We start from the raw sequence: 19,958 nt of genomic DNA, 5'->3' as shown, positions 1-19,958 counted from the left end.
ATTAGTAACCTCTACATGGCACTCACCATGAGGCACTGGTCTACATACATTCTTTACACACATTCTTTTATTGAGCTATCAAAACAACAGATAAGTACAGAGAAGATAAGTACATTATTCCCATTTTAAAGTGAAACAATTGAAGCACAGAGAGAAAGTCTCTTTTAATGAAAACACAAAAATTTTACCTTGTGGTCTTAATATCACCTGACCCTTCATATGCACTTCATTTGGAAAACGAATACTCCCCAACACCATTTTTGTCATCTCGATCCTCGAGTAGTAGCCTCTCCCTTTCCCTTTCATTCTAGTACCGAAACCCAAATATGTCTGATAATGGAAGGCAACATTGCTCAGCAGATGTTTTCCATCCATTTTCTCTTCTCTTAGGAGAACTGTCCAAAAATTTCAAAGACCAGGAGAATGTGATGGTGAGTTCAAGCCTCTAAGGAATTGTCGAAAACGGGTGAAATACCAGCAGACTAGAAACAGGAAAACTTGACTTTGTTTTTCTAAAATGGGGCAGAGACAGATGTCGCAAAATATATGGACCATGGGAGTTTGTCGTGTTCCATGCAAGATTCACAGACAGTTATCAAATGGGCTGCTGGCAAGGAACAGGTTACTAAGATCAAATCATACCAGCCCGACCACATTTCACTGGTCACATCTTCTTGACAGTGACCAGACTGGAAAGGGGGAGAACTATGTCTGAAATCAAGACATGCAAGTATTTGACAGTGTATCAGGATAAACTTATAGACAACATTAAAAAATCCCGGTCAACCTGAATGAAAATCTCTGATAATGTGCTTTGTGAGTCTCTTTTCAAATAATGAGGTAAATCTTACGTGAAGAGATCTCAGGTTTAAATGTAAAGTTCTATAGATACAAATACCCCCAAACAAGGAAGTACAGGATGAGAAAAGCAGACAAAAAATAAATGTGCGAAAGACTCCAGTTTTAGTTGACTTGACGCAAACTATCAAGTTCTCAAAAACCCAATGCGGTCGCCAAGTACATTTTAATGAAAATACAATATCCTAGAGAGTGTAAAGATCATCCACCCTCACGGAGAATATTTTACTCAGCAAACCACCTTTATTTTTTTTTTTCCCCTGTATGTTCATATCCACTTATCCTGTTGAATCCATCTTTATTTTATTTATTTTTTTTTAATTAATTTATTTTTTTTTAATTTTTTAATATACGAAATTTACTGTCAAATTGGTTTCCATACAACACCCAGTGCTCATCCCAAAAGGTGCCCTCCTCAATACCCATCACCCACCCTGCCCTCCCTCCCACCCCCCATCAACCCTCAGTTTGGTCTCAGTTTTTAAGAGTCTCTTATGCTTTGGCTCTCTCCCACTCTAACCTCTTTTTTTTTTTTTTCCCTTCCCCTCCCCCATGGGTTTCTGTTACGTTTCTCAGGATCCACATAAGAGTGAAACCATATGGTATCTGTCTTTCTCTGTATGGCTTATTTCACTTAGCATCACACTCTCCAGTTCCATCCACGAGCAAACCACCTTTAAGAGGTACTTAGTCAAACCCAAAGCCACACCATTGAGAGAAGAATGACCAGGACGATAAAGGTACTTGAATCTCTGTCATACGACAAACAGCTTAAGGTACTGGCAGAAACACATCACCATCTTCATAAGCATTACCTTCAGATGTCATTACTGCCTGGAAAGAGGATTCCACTATCAAAAGTGTGAATTAGAACGAATGGGTGGAAGCTAAAGTGGGAGAGTTCAGCTCAGTGTAAACATCGAGTTTTTAAAAATACAAATGAAATGGGAGCCTTAGGGGTTAGACTATCACCAAATTAGAGGCCGAATGACCTGGAAGGCCTTACGAGTTGCTTAAGCAGAGGGGCTGCCAAAACGACTTGCAAGAGTCCTAATTCTGAATTTGTATAGTACACTAAGGAGAAAACACCCAACTAGCCAGTCTACACTTCGTAACTGCCTACTATTCTGAGCACTGTGAGAAGTGTTAAAGAAGGAAATGTGGACTCTACCCAAGTTGGGGAGACGACACTGGCATGTATCAAATATAACCAGATACGATCATGACAGTATAGAATTCCGTGCTGTGCAATCGGGTCTGACTGAATGAGCACAAAAGCACAGAAAAGAGTCATCATTCAGAAGCAGAATAACCAAAGAAGGTGCCATGGAGGTAGCTACATTTGATATGAGCACTGAGCAGTGAAGGATGTGACCGAGGGGAAAAGACAGAAGTCCTGACACCCAGGGAATACACAGAGACAGGTAAGAACGTGCCCGGTTCACAGCCACAAATGGCCTGCCAGGTTCTATTATGGCAGAAAGGATGTGCTGAGAAAGATCAGTGTGAGTGGGGACAGGATAAGGAGGGCCTTGACAATCAGACAAGGAGTTCAGACAACATGGCAGGAAACAGATCTATTCAGTTTTCAACCACTCGAGCAGCAAAAAAAAAAAAAAAAGAAAAAAAAACAAAAGTGCCCAAGGATGAGTTCAAAAATGGAATGCAAGATGAACAGAAAGGGTGAGATTAAAAACATAGAAATTAGGCAAGAAGTGAGAAGAGTCTAGACTAGGATGCTGAGGTTAGAGGGGACAGAAGAAATACTTCCAAAAATAAAGTCCACTGGACTCAGTCACTGGCTTCACACGGGGAGTGACAGATAAAGCAGAGATAAATTAGGAAAAAAGCTAAAGGTCTGTGTTTGTATAGCCGAAAACCAGCAGTGATACTGACATAAAGCAGTAATTTTGAGGGAACGAAGAGCTCTGGTTTGGGACAGGTTTCATGATGACAGTACTCTTCAGGGCACTCTTCAAGACTGGTAACTGGAAATACCATTTGTGGAGTTGCCAGCAGTGACAGGACAGCTGCAGATAAAACAGATGAGTCACCTAGATAACCGCTGGCTAGGCTGCCCAGAAGCATCCCAGGTTCACTCCTCATTCTGAGTACATATCCAACGCTCGCTCTCCGGCATACTCTCCTAGGAATGCCCTACCCAGGCTAGGATTGCAGCAAACTGACTTTTGTATGATACAGAGTTCCCAGTAAGAAATGCTCTCCCCTTTTCTTTCTCTCCATAGCCTTCTTACTCTTTCAGGCACACATCAAGGCTCAGTTCTTTCATAAAGCTTTTCAGTCTAGCCCACCTCTCATATGGTCTTCCCTCTGAACTTTTATTATTTCTAGTACTCAACCGTCTGTGTAAGTACATGCTTAAACAGCTGCATGCCCATTTTTCTGATTTTCTAGCTAAGAGCCAAACCTCCAGAGGTGCACTGGAAGCCCAGTTAGTGCAGTGAGGAGGACTAAAATAAAGCATGCGTGCTTCTAAAAATGTACTAAGTGACCAAAGCCCGTGAAGAAGAGAAATAAATCCAACTTGACTGTGCCTGCCCCAAGTTATGAACAGATCACCAAAAAGATTCTGGAATCTTGGTAAGGGCTGATCTACGTACAAATCTGCAAGGAGTCTTCCACCAATGGGTCGAAGCTAAAGCGGGAGAGATTTCGGCTCAATGTAAACATCAAGTTTTTAAAAATAAAAATGAAACTTTTATTAGACTATCACAAAAGTAGAGGCTAACGAAGGCCTACCACTTTATTAAGAAGACCAAGATGAGCCAACCCAGACTGACTGGACATCCTCCTTCCCTCTATTATGTTTTCTGGGTCTTCATCCACACTTACCTCTTCATAGGCTCCATCTTTCCATCTGTATGTGATTCCGATCTTCCCCACTTAACTCTTCCCTTCAGTCCATAATGTGCCTAAACTGTCCTCCGTCCCTTCTTCCACCGTCCTCACTTACCAGCCAAATGTAAACTCTCAGCTCTTTCTGCTATTTCTCTAAGGTTCCGACCTGTCTCTATCCCTTCACAACCAAAATGATTAGAAAAGAAATCTCTTGCTTTCTTCTTAACCACTCTGTATGTAGCTTTTGGTGAAATTTCTTCATCCATCCTGTAAAAGTCAGGTCCAGTGTCATCTTGATTTCCCTCTATCTGGAAGTATTCATTTCCTCCTGCCAGCATGTTATTATACCTCTTCTCTTGCAGCACTTATTCTCCACCTAATATTATAGCTATTGTGCTCATGTCTTATCTGCCCTTTTGGACAAGAAGCTCTTTGAGGATGGTGGCTGCATCTGATTTATCTTTACAATCCTATTATAAGTTCGTAAGAGGGAGCTCATAAGTCCTGACTGAATGAACGTCTAATACATACTACAAATGTAACAGAGTACAGACCACTAAGCGAAGAAGCAGGAGACCACAGGCAGATCCCTTGTTGGGACTCAGACACCAAAGTGAAGAGATAAGTAAGGCTCTCCAAGATCCTTTCTAGCTCTAACATGGTAGGACTTCGATCAATGCCAACTAGCCCAGAAAAATAAGGACCCAAACTCTCAGCCCCACGTCCCTGGCTTCTTTTAAAAGGTCCCCAAGACAAGTTTTTCTTTTCCATTTTTTTCTAGAGAAAAAGTATCTTGAGAGGTTGCATCGCTTAATGCTGAACAACTGGGGAGGAGAAGAAACAACAGGGATGACAGCTAACCCCATCCTAATTCCTAGGCACAATCCCTGTGCCGTCACTTTCATACCATGTTAGGGTGGCTTCCGCAGCATCCTTTACCCTCATAGATGCGGGATTTGGCTCCTTATCTCCTTTGTACTTGACCTCTTGCTCACTGTTCTTGGACTTACTTCCTGAAATTCCCAGTTCCACAATCTCCAATACTTCCTTAAGACAATCCTAGAAGCAGGAAAGGCAGATCAGTTTTTGTAATACACCTGAGAAGACAGGGAAATACATCAAAATACTAACAGTGGTGGTATTTTGCTGACAGCCTCCAGTTTCTTTCTCACTTTCATAGGTGGATATTAATTTCACAATAATAAACTTTGCCCCCACCCCAATTTCTCTTTAAAGAACTGAATTTGAGTGTTCAGAATTAAATAAGTAATGATAAATTCCATACTATTTTATCAGTCATAATTCTTATAAAATTACCACAGACAATAAAATTATGAAAGCCCAAGTTAAAGAGACAGAACAGTAATTCAGTTAAACCTAGAGTGGTTTAAGATACATTAGATTATCCAGGGGCGCCTGGGTGGCTCAGTAGGTTAAGCGTTCGGCTCAGGTCATGATCTCATGGTTTGTGGGTTCGAGCCCCACGCTGGGCTCTGTGCTGACAGCTCGGAGCCTGGAGCCTGCTTCGGATTCTGTGTCTCCCTCTATCTGTCCCTCGCCCTCTCAGACCCTGTCTGTCTCTCTCTCTCAAGTTAATAAACACTAAAAAAAATTTTTAAAAATTAAAAAAAGGTACATTAGATTATCCAAAGGGAAATTTATCAGTTACTGACATTTTTAAGCAATTCCTGGTATCATAGCTTTAGAAGCCATAATGAAAATAACTAAGATTTGGGGCACCTGGGTGGCTCAGTAGGTTGAGCATCTGTCTGACTTCAGCTCAGGTCATGATCTCATGGTTCATGAGTTCGAGCCCTGCATCAGGCTTACTGCTGTCAGCACAGAGCCTGCTTCAGATCCTCTGTCCCCCTCTCTCTGCTCCTACCTCACTCATACTCTATCTTGCAAAAATAAACGTTTAAAAAAAAAAAAAAGTGAAGATTTAATCAACAGTATTATTTTAAGAACTATATAAAGCTCTCCATAAATATTCAATGAGCCTGATAATCTCTTATTTATACTATGAATTCTTGATAACTGCCTGTCTCCCTATAAGGAAGATATAACATGGAACAATGGCAAGAGAAATCAGCCTAGATACCTGTGCCTACTTGAAAATGGAACACATGTGTGAAATGAATTTTTTTTAAGCAGGCTTCATGCCCAGCTTAGAGCCCAACACAGGGCTTGAACTCAAGACCCTGAGATCAAGACCTGAGCTGAGATCAAGAGTTGGGACACTTAATTGACTGAGCCATCTAGGGGCCCGAAATGAAATTTTTATACACAGGCAAACTTTACGGCAATTTATGCTCTAGTTTTGGAGCCTGGATACCAACTATCCTTCGGAATTTGGCAATGGGTGACCAAAGTGCCCACTGGTCATCTTGAGGCTACCACATCCTTTCAAAAAATAATATTCTTAATACTTCAGATAAATTGGTCAAGATTCCAACTTTCTTTCCTTTTATTTTCATTTAAGAGAGATAGAAAGTACATGTGCACGCGAGTGGGGGGAAGGGCAGAGAGAGAAAAGGTTACATCTTTTTTTTTTTTAATATTTATTTTGTAATTTATTGTCAAGTTAACTAACATACAGTGTATACAGTATAATCTTGGCTTCCGGAGTAGATTCCCGTGATTCATCACTTACATACAACGCCAAGTGCCCTCCTCAATGCCCATCACCCATTTTCCCTGCCCCCCCTCCAACCCTCCACCCCCAACAACCCTCAGTTTGTTCTCTGTATTTAAGAGTCTCTTATGGTTTGCTTCCCTGTTTGTAACTTTTTTTCCCCTTCCCTTCCCCTATGGTTTTCTGTTAAGTTTCTCAAATTCCACATGAGTGAAAACCTGTATCTGTCTCTGACTTATTTCACTTAGCATAATACCCTCCAGTTCCATCCACGTTGTTGCAAATGGCAGGATTTCATTCTTTTTCATCACCAAGTAGTATTCCATCACACCACATCTTCTTTATCCATTCATCAGTTGATGGATATTTGGGCTCTTTCCATACTTTGGCTATTGTCAATAGCACTGCTATAAACACTGGGGTACATGTGCCCCTTCGAATCGGCACTCCTGTATCCTTTGGATAATTTCCTAGTAGTGTTATTGCTGGGTTGTAGGGTAGTTCTATTTTTAATTTTTTGAGGAACTTCCACACTGTTTTCCAGAGTGGCTGCATCAGTTTGCATTCCCACCAACAGTGCAAGAGGGTTCCCCTTTCTCCACATCCTTGTCAACATCTATTGTTTCCTGAGTTGTTAATTTTAGCCATTCTGACCAATGTCAGGTGGTATCTCAATGGTTTTGATTTGTATTTCCCTGATGATGAGCTATGTTAAGCATCTTTTCATGTGTCTGTTAGCCATCTGGATGTCTTCTTTGGAAAAGTGTCCATTCATGTCTTCTGCCCATTTCTTCACTGGATTATTGTTTTTCAGGTGTTGAGTTTGGTAAGTTTTTTTTTTTGTTTGTTTTTTGTTCTTTTTTTAATTTTAGTTTGCTAAGGTCTTTACAGATTTTGGATACTAACCCCTCATCTGGTGTGTCATTTGCAAATATCTTCTCCCATTCCACTGGTTGTCTTTTAGTTTTGTTGATTGTTTCCTTTGCTGTGCAGAAACTTTTTATCTTCATGAGGTCCCAACAGTTCATTTCTGCTTTTATTTCTCCTGCCTTTGGAGACATGTCAAGTAAGAAGTTGCTGCAGCCACGGTCAAAGAGGTGAAAGCTACATTTTTCAAAAGAACTTTTCGGGGTGCCTGGGGTGGCTCAGTCAGTTAAAGCATCAGACTTCAGCTCAGGTCATAATCTTGTGGTTCGTGAGTTCAAGCCCCGCATTGGGTTCTGTGCTGAGAGCTCAGAGCCTGGAGCCTGCTTCACATTCTGGGTCTCCCTTTCTCTCTGCCCCTCCCCTGCTCATGCTCTGTCTCTCTCTGTCTCTCAATAATAAATAAATGTTAAAAAAAATATTTTTTTAAATAATAATAATAATAAAAAAGAACTTTTCTATGGGTTAATTTGCAACCAAATATAAGCATGATGACAATTATTGAGTTGTGCTCAAAAGAACAAGTGTTCTCCTAAAATATTACAACTATATTCAGTGTAAGTATGCAATATTGTATTTAAAGATTCTTTTTTTTTAACATAAGTTATTGTTAAATCGGCTAACATAACAGTGTGTAAAGTGTGCCCTTGGTTTTTGGGATAGATTCCCATGGTTCGACATTTACATACAACACCCAGTGCTCCTCCCAACAAGTGCCCTCCTCAATGCCCATCACCCATTTTCCCATCTCCCCCACCTTAAAGATTCTCTTTTAAGAGGGATTTTCCCAGCATACATTTTTGTTTCTTCTCCCCGTTTTAAGATCTAGTAAACTTGGGGCGCCTGGGTGGCTCAGTTAAGTGTCTGGCTCACGTCATGAGCTCAAGCCCTGTGTCAGGCTCGGTGCTAGGTGTGGAGCCTGCTTAAGATTCTCTTCTTTCCCTCTCCCTGTCCCCCTCCCTGGCTCATGTGCGAGCAGTGTACATGCACCTGCTCTCTCTCAAAAACAAACAAACAGGGGCGCCTGGGTGGCGCAGTCGGTTAGGCGTCCGACTTCAGCCAGGTCACGATCTCGCGGTCCGTGAGTTCGAGCCCCGCGTCAGGCTCTGGGCTGATGGCTCGGAGCCTGGAGCCTGTTTCTGATTCTGTGTCTCCCTCTCTCTGCCCCTCCCCCGTTCATGCTCTGTCTCTCTCTGTCCCAAAAATAAATAAAAAAAATGTTGAAAAAAAAAAAAATTTAAAAAAAAAAAAAAAAAAAAAAACAAACAAACAAACAAATCACGGATCTAGTAAACTAACCTTTTCATCAAGCATATCAGGGTGCTCTGTCAGCCAGACACAGAGACACTGAAAAGCCGCTACTATCATGGAGTGCAGATCCCGGGAGTGAAGAGGAGCTGGCCGACTACACTGGTACACAATGTAGCTGCACACGGAGCTGATGGCTCGCTTCCGGTCTCCAGAGTCCACCATCACCTTCACCTGAACACAGTCACACGGGGAACACAGTTAGCCAGGATCCACCGTACCAATTTCAAAGTATCTGCGCCGAAGCCCAGCCTTTCTGATGCTGTGATACACCATAGAAAGTCTTATTTTTTAAAATGGTATTAAAAAAAAAAATGGTATTTCTACAGAGGAACAGAATATTTCAGATGTATCACATAATAGTCTATAAAGAAGGCATTTTTCAAACCCTAAAACAGTATTTCATTTTAGCATATTTCTTCACTGCCTAAAACCTAAACTTCATCATTGCCAGAAATCAGAAGGATAGCTGGCAATGGAACGTGTGCCCATTTCTGAAGCCTCTGAAGCCCCTAACCCAACCCTACAGTGAGGCTCTATGGGCTACGAAGTTCTATGTACCTGCTCAGAGGTACAATTAACATAGAGGATACTACACATATTGAAAGTGAAAAATTTGATAAATTGTGGCCAAAGTATATACCTGTGAACTATCAGCACAAAGTAGTGGACATATCAATCACCCCCCAAAATATCCTCATGCACCTTGCTAATCCTTTCTCCCACTCCTTTATGCCCCTTCCCTAGGTTACTGCTGATCTACCTTCTGTCACTACAGGTTAGCCTGCATTTTCTAGAGTTTTATACAAATAAAATCATATAGTATTGTACTCTTTTTTTGAGGGGAGAGGGTCTGGCTTCTTGTACTCAGCATAAATATTTTGAGATTTGTGCACATTTTCCCACGTACTTATTAAAATTTGATGATCCTACAATGGCATAAAATGTCACGCTGAAAATTTAAGGGTATTATATAGCATATACAAAATCAACAGGCATTCTATTATCATTTGCAAATAAATAGGAAGTACTGAGATGTTTCCTGTAAACTAACAACAAAAATATAATTCACTCTTTGAACTTATTAAAAACAAATAAAGTTCACTTTGTAAAATTTCATTTGAAGGCTCCTTTTTGCACACTCTAGACATAAACTATGTTTGAATATAACCACCACTGTCAGGAGATACGGGAAAAAGAGTGACGGTCCAAAGCTGTCAGGCTACAATACGACGACTGTTCCCCTCACCTTTGCCAGGCCAGAGAGGAGCTCTAGAGCTGCCAGTGATATGCTCATGTCTTGCCGCCACTGGGAGTTGAGTCTTTGGGTGACGAGATGAATGCTGCGGATCAGGAGCCCAGCAGCTGAATCTGTATTAAGAGCTAGGATATAACCCCAATGCCACATCCCACAGGGAGGGAAAACAACTAAGCATTAGTAACAAGAAGCACAGCATTCCACCAGGCACAGACCACAGCAGCCACAGTGAGCACAATGGGCACCCGCACAGGGCTACACTCCCCACCCCACCGGCCTGAGCACCAAGCCTGACTCAACAACAGTGCACAGGGCACACACACTGGACCAAAGCAGCTTCTAGTTCCCAGCTCAGCTACTTTTTACACAGACATCCACCGGGATCTGGCAGTTCGATATCATTCTTATAATAATGTAAATCTTAAAATTTCTAAACTCATAGAGAGTTACATTTAAAAAAAAAAAAAACAAAACAGTGAAAAGGCTATCATTATTTCCTTGGAATTTTATAGAAAAAAGAATTCACATTTTAGAATCCCCTCAGATGCTAGGAATAAAGCATCTGTTGAAATTATTTTCAGGGTTTAAACTATCAAAAGTCACATGCAATGTCTTTCTAAACACATTTTAACATTTAATTCTCTAAGACCACTTTAGGACTTCTAAAAAAGAAATTAACCAAGTCACCATGTTTTTTATTTGGCCTCCAGTTCTACTGGGGCGCCTGGGTGGCTCAGTCGGTTAAGTATCCGACTTCGGCTCAGGTCATGATCTCTTGGTTCTCGAGTTCAAGCCCCAGATTGGGCTCCCGGCTGTCAGCACAGAGCCCACTTTGGATCCTCTGTCCCCCTTTCTCTCTGTCCCTCCCCCACTTGTTCTCTCTCATCCTCTCTCAAAATAAATAAATAAAAACTTTTAAAAAATGTAAAGTAATTACTACTTAGCTAATCATAAATTAGGACAAACTAAATTGAATTTTATTATAAAGGAAGCTTTAGGGACATTATACCTGTCGATCCTATCAGAAAGAGGGCAGTGACAACAGAAAAAGGAATGATCATTAAAGAGAGACATTCATGCGACACTAACACAAATCTGGATTTCTTAGTAAAAACTAGAACATTACAAGCAGAACTCACTAACACCAGTTCAAAATGCTGAAACAAACAATAATCACTTCCAACATTTATATTAGAACACATACGATAATTCAGAAAATTCTTTAGTTTAAAAGTGTTTTAGAAAGCATAAAAAACAAATTTTCACCTATAGTATACTTAAATCCATGAACATAATGAAGATAACAATTTTAAGTAACTTCTTTATAAATTCTGTATTTAAATTTGTTGAATAACCTCACAATGACCTGATATCTCTGACGTGCTCGAGGATACTTAAAACATGCCTGGACTCCTAAGCTCATGAATTTTCCAGATGATTAAAAAATTAAATTCACGTCTAAGGATCTAGATTTCATTCCAGTCAAGTTGGACTGGCACTCACGGATTCAATACAATATGAATAATTATGTATAAAAACACAAAGGCACCCATAAATTCACAGAACCCATAAAGTAACTGCCAAGGGTAAAGGATATCATTGAACAGAATGCTCAGCTAGCAAATGCTGCCTTACTCTTGCTTAAAATTTGTGACTGAAGAATCTAACCAGTTATAGTAAGATATATAGTTTTTAAACACAAAGACACTCTCCTGCGGGTTCCCATCTAAGGTATATTTCATCACTCCCCTTATCACACTGCAATAACTGACGTGCTGGCTGACTCTGTCATTAGAGCCTGAGGGACAGCACATCCTATTTGACTCTGTATTACCAACACTTGGTACAGAATCCAGAAATGTTTCCCTGACAACCCACTATAATCATTTATAAAATCTAATAAACTACCCAAAATTAGCTATTAGAAGCTATAGAGCTAATTTTAAAAGATTTGCTTTCTTTTAAAAAATCTTTTAGAGGCGCCTGGGTGGCTCAGGCAGTTGAGCATCCGACTCTTGATTTCAGCTCAGGTCATGATCCCAGGGTCATGGGATCAAGCTCCACATCAGGCTCCACACTGAGCATGGAGCCTGCTTAAATTTCTCTCCCTCCCTTGGCTCCTCTCCCCTGCTCACACTCTCTCTCTAAAATAAAATAAAAATTAAAAAATAATAAAAATCTCTTAGACTAATAGTCTATTATACTTAAATACCTTAAAAAAATCATAACATTAAAATTTTGTTTAAAAAGATTTTGTTTGTCTTACATATCTGGGCATTAAAACTTATTCAATAAAATTTGGATTTCAAAAGACCAGACATGGCTTACCATAATCCCTTAGGAGGGCCTGAGCAGGTCTTTCACTGTCAGGAGTTGTGGGCTCTGTGCTTCCACCACTTGCTGAACTAATACCACTATTAGTGCGACTATGACTCTTCAGGTGATTTTCTCCACCACCCTAGTCAAATAAAAACGAGTCAAATATCTGAGGTCTACATCCCAAGTTGACAAGTATAAGTAGAGGTCAGTCATTAAAAGCCATGTTGATAAAATGGAATGGCTAAGTAGCTGTTTAAGCAGCACAAACTGATACAGATAAAAACTGACAAGGGATTAAAACTATCGTGTTTTTGCACAGACACCATCTATTGAAGGGTATGAAAGGTCTGATGATTATGGTTGCCCATTCTGGAGTCTTCTTTGCCGCTGTTTACAAAGGGCCAGCTCAGGACCTTTCCCATCTTCACTAGATTTCGCGAGCTAATAACTCTGGGTCCTTAAAGAAACACCCTAGTGCCTCTAAGCAAAACTTCAGAACGCTTTAAGACTTATACAATCTTAAAAAAAACAAAACACAAATAAACCACAGTAACTTTCAAATGTAGTTACATCACAGAACACAAACAATGAAATATTACAGTTAGTACTTCCATATGTACAGGGGCTGACAAAGGTATCTGTTAAAGATTTCTCTCATTTTCCCCCATATAAACAAAATTCATTATATCCACATCAGTTGATTATTTTAGCTACCTACTGGGATATGAATCTAATTTCCTTAATAATAATTTGATCACCCATCTTACATATACCCATCTCATTCTAGTATACTCTATTAATTTCTCCACTCTCCTGTCTTTACTCCAGGTACAAGGATCACATATCCTGAAGCCAGAAGTAGGGGGGCAGTGGGAAACATTTTTAATTTGGAAGCATTGATGCTTTGGGGGACCTTCAAACTTTGGGTGTAAAAGAGCTGATGGGGGCGCCTGGGTGGCTCAGTCGGTTAAGTGTCCATTTGTTGATTTTGGCTCAGGTCACTATCTCACCGTTTTTTAGGCTCACAGCACAAAGCCCATTTGGGATTCTCTCTCTCTCCCTCTCTCTGCCCCTCTCCTGCTCACATGCGCCTGCCCATTCTCTCGCTCTCTCAAAATAAATAAACTTAAAAAAAAAAAAAAGAGCTGATAAGATGGAAAAGAATAAACTCATGCTTGTTTCCAGCCAGCATTAGATCTACTAGGCATAGAAGGAATAATAGAATAGAGGGCTTTTCCTAGATTATTCAAGCCAGTTCACCAGCACAGCAAAAGAAGTCAAGAGCTTCAAGCAGACACTGTCCAGGAATAAAGACTGTATCTATCTGAAATTTCTCTCATGCAGAATCTCTCAAAGACCTGATTAATGGCTGAGGAAGCACTAAAAGGTAAGAAACCTCGAAATACACATTTTAAAATAAGATCCTTCAGAATCAATGAGCTGAATTTACAAATGCCTTTAAAAATCACAAAGACAGACATTTTGGAATGCAATTTACATAAAATCAGATGTTGATATTCTCCTGACACATTACACGTGGTATGCTTCTTACCATCTCCATTTGGCAACCAATGGCTTCTAAAAGTGCTGAATCTTGAACAATATTTAACATTGCCCCTGTAACAGCAAAAAAAAAAAAAAAAAAAAAGTGCGTTTTATTTAAATATATGACAAGAATACTAAAATGGCTGAAATATCTCAATTAACAGCAGAGACAGGAATATGATTTTAGCTATGTAAACATGTCAATTTCAAGGGTAATACAAACTAAGAAAGATATGGAATACTTTAAAATCACATTCTGTTCTTTTAGAAATAAAAGAAAAACAACAAAATAAAAATCACAGCTGTATCTTTCTGACCAGACTGCTTTTTAATTTTTTAATTTACATCCAAGCTAATTAGCATATAGTGCAATAATGATTTCAGGAGTAGATTCCAGTGACTCATCCCGTACGTATAACACCCAGTGCTCATTCCAAGTGTCTTCTTCAATGCCCCTTGCCCATTTAGCCACCCCCCCACCCACAACTCCTCTAGCAACCCTCAGTTTGTTTTCTATATTTAAGAGTCTCGTACGTTTTCGTCCCCTCCCTGTTTTTGTATTATTTTTGCTTCCCTTCCCCTGTGTTCGTCTGTTTTGTATCTTAAATTCCACATATGAGTGAAGTCATATATTTGTCTTTCTCTGACTGGCTAATTTTGCTTCGCATAATACCCTCTAGTTCCATCCATGTTGTTCCAAATGGCAAGATTTCATTCTTTTTGATTGCCAAGTAATACTCCATTGTGTGTGTGTGTGTGTGTGTGTGTGTGTGTGTGTATACATACACATACCAGACTGCTTTTTCAGAATGATTAAAGCCACATGGCTCAGGGCTTGACCATGGCTGCACATTCTGAAGGCAAGCTGCATGTATTTACTATCAGAGAACTTACAGCTCTAGAAAAGGCTACGACAGAAACAAGATGGTGAGCCTAACACACTGCTTCTCATCCCAGTGTGGGAGTGCTCTTGTCCACCTGGTTAAAGAGGGGACAGACATAGTTTTCCCAATCTATAGGAAGAGTGACAATTGACTCTTCCTTGAAATATACATAGGGAGCTCTTCAGAACAAGGGTTAAGGCAAAACTAAATATCAACTCTGTAGAAAATTATCTGATTTCAAGTGACATGTTATTTGAATAACCTAAAACCCTACAACTTGGAGGCCCTCTTATAGTGAGATTTAAGCTCTGTTCCTTCAAGTCTTTTCCAAAAGGAAACAATTTATTCTTCCCTATTTATTCCACTTTCTCACTGCAAAACATACTACATTCTGAACACTCACTCCAACTACTACTGCAATCACCCATTCTTTGGTCATGACACTTCCTCTCCTGAAATGAAATCCTAACCTCATTTCTGCCTATTCAAATTCTGCCCTACAAGATCAAATTTAACTCCCACTTCCCCCTCTGAAGTCTTTCTTGCCCTTTTGGTTTCTTCGCTCAACACTGAAGACACTGAACAAGGCAGGCAAGCTCTGCCTTGAGGATATCCTAATTTCTGCAATAGGGCTTGCTCAAGGATAAAAGCCATGCCATCAGTTCTTTAGTGTTGTCCTCAGAATGCCTGTACTTAGGACCATGCTCTTGGCTTCGACGAAAGACACAAAGAGACAGTTGTGGTAATCAAGTTGAAAAATAATGAGCGCTTATGTCACTGGCCGTAACGATGAGGGGCCATTTAAAAGAGAATCAGTATGATCAGGGGACCAAAAGAAAACATTAAGGAAAAAGGAGGGAAGCACAGCAACAGCTCCTCCTCAGTTTGCTCCTGGCAGCGTTCTTACATGGCTTCTAGAATTACACCCAACTCAAATTTTTTCCATATGGACGTAATGGGCAGGAGGAAGAGGAAAACACAGATGTAAGAAGGGAGGGAAGGAAAGACAAGAGAGGGAAGGGGAGGAAGTGGGTTAAGGGAGAGAGGAGGAGAGAGGAAAGGCAAGAGGGAAAGAGAAAAATATCACAAATAAAACTAAACAAAGAGGATGCACTAAGACAACTGTAATTCTTCCCCCTTCCCTCATCTCCCCCCTTTAAACTTTTTCATATATAAAAGCTAACAATTCTGCCTCTGATTCAGAATAAGTAGAGTTGTATTAGGCTTAGGTTCCCATCACTGACCCCTGCTGTCTCAGCATGCCTGGTGTCAACAGCATACGGGTTCACTTAAAAAAACTTTTGTGAACACAAACCTAGTATCATTTGAGTGTTGTTGGGGTCCGTTTCCGTTTGCAAGGCACCTATTAGTATATTCACAAGTCTCAACTTCAGGGACAAAAAAGTTATCGGTTTATCATATGAAGAGCTGTCATCATTACTAAACTTTCCTTCCAGGACCACCTATGGAAGAAACAAATAATATTCAACATCGACCGCTGTGGTGCGCTATGCCCATGTGGCAACCGCTACAGTGGACAAAGAGGTCAGTCTAACAAGAAAGGCTTTCAATCTGACTAGTATTAGCCACTGTGCTGGCTAATGTGGCACTAACTCACACAGCATGTGTTAGTGCCATCTGAAATAGGAGACCAAGGCATGCTGGTTGACTAACAGAAGAAATACCACAACAAATCAACTTTGCCAGTTCAACTGAAATAATCTAAGTTGGTTCTTTTTTTTAAGATTTTATTGATTTATTTATTTTAGGTAATCTCTACATCCAGTGTGGGGCTCTAACTCACAACCCCAAGATCAAGAGTTGCATGCTCCACCGACTGAGCTAGCCAGGAGTCCCTGAGAAAAATCTTAAAAAGCTCATGTTCCATTTTTAAAATACAATTTGACTTGAAGAAGCACACAAAACAGAATGCAGAATATAAAAAACTTTAATGAAACGTTACCTCAGATTTGACTGTGCCAAAATGATGAGGGAGGGGCAACAAAGAAAGTAGGATATTAATGGAAGATCTTCTCAATTCTGTTGGGTTTACATAGCTTTTGAATTTTGAGAGTTCTCTGCCAAAAAAAAAAAAAGAAAAAAAAAAGAAAAAAAAAAAGCTTTTGGTATTTCCAAACCAAAGTATGTTTTTAGCTATTGCCAAATATACATTATGTCAATTTTTCACAATAGAAGTACTGGGTTTGGTTTCATAAAGAATGCAGTAACTACTTTCTACTGAGTTTATTTTCTGCAGTGTGTGTGTGTGAATTTCTATGTTAAGGTGTTACAGAATTAAACTAGAATCTGACTGACTGATTTTAAATGTATGACCTACTCTATAAAAGTAGGACCTCTGGGCTGGGGTTGTTCTTAGCCCTCTAGATCAGGCCAAAAAGAATTCAACATGCCCATGGACAAATCAGAACTGATTGAATTCAGGGATGAGGTGGATGGATCTGGATGTTCTATGCCCATGTAATGTGACCTGAGTTCCTCTGGGCTATGAAGACAATAGCACAGGATAAATTAGGCAACTGGGGAGGAAGCACCAAAACAGACCAGGCCAAACCCAACAAGTGACATACTAGTGCAGAATGATAGCTTACCTGTCAGGCAAAATGGTTTCAAGAGCTGAAATAAAGTAAGGAACCACAACATCAATCCCTTTCAAGTCACAGCAGAACAAAGGAGGGGAGTTTAGAATAACGCTGGCCAAGACAGGATGGCACACATAATCATTTATCTGCAAACCTTGAATTAAAAGCATGTAAAATCTAGGAAAGCAAGAAAAAAATTTTAAACAAACTGCCGATCAATTATTTTCATAATCATTAATATTTTCTACATAGTCATCTGAAAGTCTATTTCCACTCTTCATTACTTCTATCCTTAAAAGGTATTACTGGAGTTAGAACAACTCAAAAGCAAATATACTAAGAACCAAAATATCTTTCCTAATGAAAAGAAAAAAAAGATTCATGTCTCTTACACCTTCTTGAAGTTTTAAGCCTTGCAACTCAAAGTTATAGGTGCCTGCAAATGAAGCAACCAAAACAAAACAAATGGCTACAGCAATTATTAACAAGCCAGAGGAATTAGTGAGCTGAATTCCATGCCAGTAAAGTTTTGCAACATCTTCCAATTCCTAAAGAAAAAAAAAAAGGGTGCATTGTGTCTTTTTTCCCTTCCCCCTCTTTTCCAGGGGGACGACGAAAGAAAGAAACCTCATGCAGCCCTGCATTCACCGTGACATGGAGGGGAGTCTGAAATAAAACTCCTTTTAGGAATATACCTGCATCTACCTTCGTTTAGTCCCCTCCCCTAACCCCCAATCAACTAGGTATTCAATCTTCTATAATTCAGAGCGACTATACTGGTAAACTCTTCTACTACCGTGAGGTACGTCTTTTCTCTGCAAAACTCTTTGGAAACCGCTTCCTCACCTCCTGGTCACTACTCAACACATTTCAGTCTAGCTTCTCTTTCTAGAATTCAGTTAAAACCATATTCGCAAATAACCAACAGTATCCCAAGTGCTAAATCCAAAAGACGTGTCCAAGTCTCAACTTACTCTGCCTTTTTAAAGTATTCATTCACCACTTTAATATACTCCCTTCTTCTTTTCCCTCTCTGACTGCTGTAGCTGTTTCCTCTAACAGACCTCTTACTCCGCTTGCCTCCTATACTCGTGTCCATCAGGCTGCTAAGCTCCATCCACTCTCTTAAGCTCCCTCTCGTACTAGCCTGGTTTTAAGCCACAGAATATAATCAAATCAGTCTTTAGTCCATGCCTCTCAACTGAGCCCAGATCTGTCAGCCAAAAGTGTATGGATACCTAAAGGCAGGTCATGTCCAATTATCGATTACTGACAACATGTACTGATTACTCCAGTATTTGCAGAGTGTCTGGCACATGGTAGGAACTTCATTCTTTGTTAATATCCCACAGGCATCTCACACTCAACAGGTTCATAACTAAGTTCATCATCTGCCCTCTCACAAATCTGCCCTTTTGGTTGGTCATACTACCATCCATCCAGTCTTATGGGCCAGACAGAAAGCTCATGATAACAACCTTCCACCTTATCACTATTGGTACTGTTCAGGGTATCTCCCCAACCCATAGTCTCCCTCCTGAGACTATGCCCCCACCACAAAGGATGAGCTCCAGCACTCCATGTGACCCACCCTCACAGCCATAGCTGACTAGGCCAGAGGTAGACGCCCTATTAATCAGATCTTTTTTCCCAGGAATCTGAAATTAGGCTTCAGAGATGCTAACTGGCCCTCCTGATCACCTAGACCAAAGCAATGGAATTTGGGAACTCAGAAGCACATTGAAACTTAAGAAAATAATCTGCAGAGAAGAGAAGAATGAGGAAGTTCTGGGAGACCAAGAAGACCGAGAAACAGGAAGAAAGTTGTTTTGTTCCTTGAACACTTTCCAGTTGCTGGTCCCTGCCCTTTGTGCGGCCCTGCTGTATGTCCCGACCTTAGAATGTATTAAATGGCACAATTTCTCATAACATGTTTCTATTTTGCTTAAATCACACTTTTGATCAGCAGAGGAGTTTCCTGTTACTTAAAGCCAAAGCCTGGTGGCTCTGTCGGTTAAGCGTCCGCCTTCAGCTCAGGTTATGACCTCACGGTTCATGAGTTCGAGCCCCGCATCAGGCTCTGCACTGACAGCTCAGAGCCTGGAGCTTACTTCGGATTCTGTGTCTCCCTCTCTTTGTCTCTCCCCCACTCCTGCTGTGTCTCTCTCCCTCTCAAAAATAAATAAACATTTTAAAAAATTAAAACAAAAACAAAAGCCAAGAGCCTATTATTAAGATTTCCCTGATTAGTTCCCTGTTTCAGGCCTATATGATTCTGCACTTGGTTCCCTCTGATTCAGCGTAATCCTCTCTCCCGAGAACCTATAGCAGGTACAAAGCCACCTAAACGGTATCGTTGATCACTTTAGCAGCTAGGCTAAAGGTCAGCTGAGGAAAGCAAAATGTAGTCAAGAAAAATAGGAGGCCACTACAAGTTAAACTAGGAAAAAGGTGGCAAGGTCTGAAGCGTCATGGTTAAGACAGAGTAGAGAGATTCCAAAGAGGGTTAAGTAGCAGAAAGGCAGGAGTTGGTTCACCATCTAAAGACACAGTGGAAGAAGAGTCTCAAAGGGCTCTTAGTTTCTGCCCTGAGCAGCTAAATGGCTGGCAGAGCCATTCACACAGATGGCTGAAGTCACAGATTTGAGTGAGAGGACCCTACCCAACCTGCTAACATACTCTAAATACTACCCATCCTTTTTAAGTCCAGCACAATCATCCCATCCTCTAGAAGTCTTTCCTGAATCCCTGGGTAAGTACATACTGCT

At 40.4% G+C, this 19,958-nt stretch overlaps 1 protein-coding gene across 7 annotated transcripts in view; it reads right to left on the bottom strand.

The window, feature by feature from the left end:
- The window catches only part of RALGAPB (Ral GTPase activating protein non-catalytic subunit beta), an 89,924-nt gene that overhangs the window by 32,850 nt on the left and 37,116 nt on the right, over positions 1-19,958 (bottom strand). For 2 of the 7 annotated variants that reach the window (XM_058685580.1, XM_058685584.1), the window contains 8 exons: positions 17,200-17,367; positions 16,554-16,668; positions 15,906-16,053; positions 13,714-13,778; positions 12,162-12,300; positions 9,834-9,967; positions 8,576-8,758; positions 4,625-4,776 (listed from right to left, as the gene is read on the bottom strand). In XM_058685580.1, coding sequence (XP_058541563.1) covers positions 4,625-4,776; positions 8,576-8,758; positions 9,834-9,967; positions 12,162-12,300; positions 13,714-13,778; positions 15,906-16,053; positions 16,554-16,668; positions 17,200-17,367 — 1,104 coding nt within the window. The remainder of the gene's footprint in view (positions 1-4,624; positions 4,777-8,575; positions 8,759-9,833; positions 9,968-12,161; positions 12,301-13,713; positions 13,779-15,905; positions 16,054-16,553; positions 16,669-17,199; positions 17,368-19,958) is intronic. The other 5 variants (XM_058685581.1, XM_058685585.1, XM_058685583.1 and 2 more) reach the window with 3 other exon arrangements.

Source organism: Neofelis nebulosa, chromosome 9 (assembly GCF_028018385.1).
Source record: "Neofelis nebulosa isolate mNeoNeb1 chromosome 9, mNeoNeb1.pri, whole genome shotgun sequence".
NCBI classification, from domain to species: domain Eukaryota; kingdom Metazoa; phylum Chordata; class Mammalia; order Carnivora; family Felidae; genus Neofelis; species Neofelis nebulosa.
The sequence above is the reverse complement of the archived record's forward strand: the minus strand, read 5'-3'. Positions and strand labels throughout refer to the sequence as shown.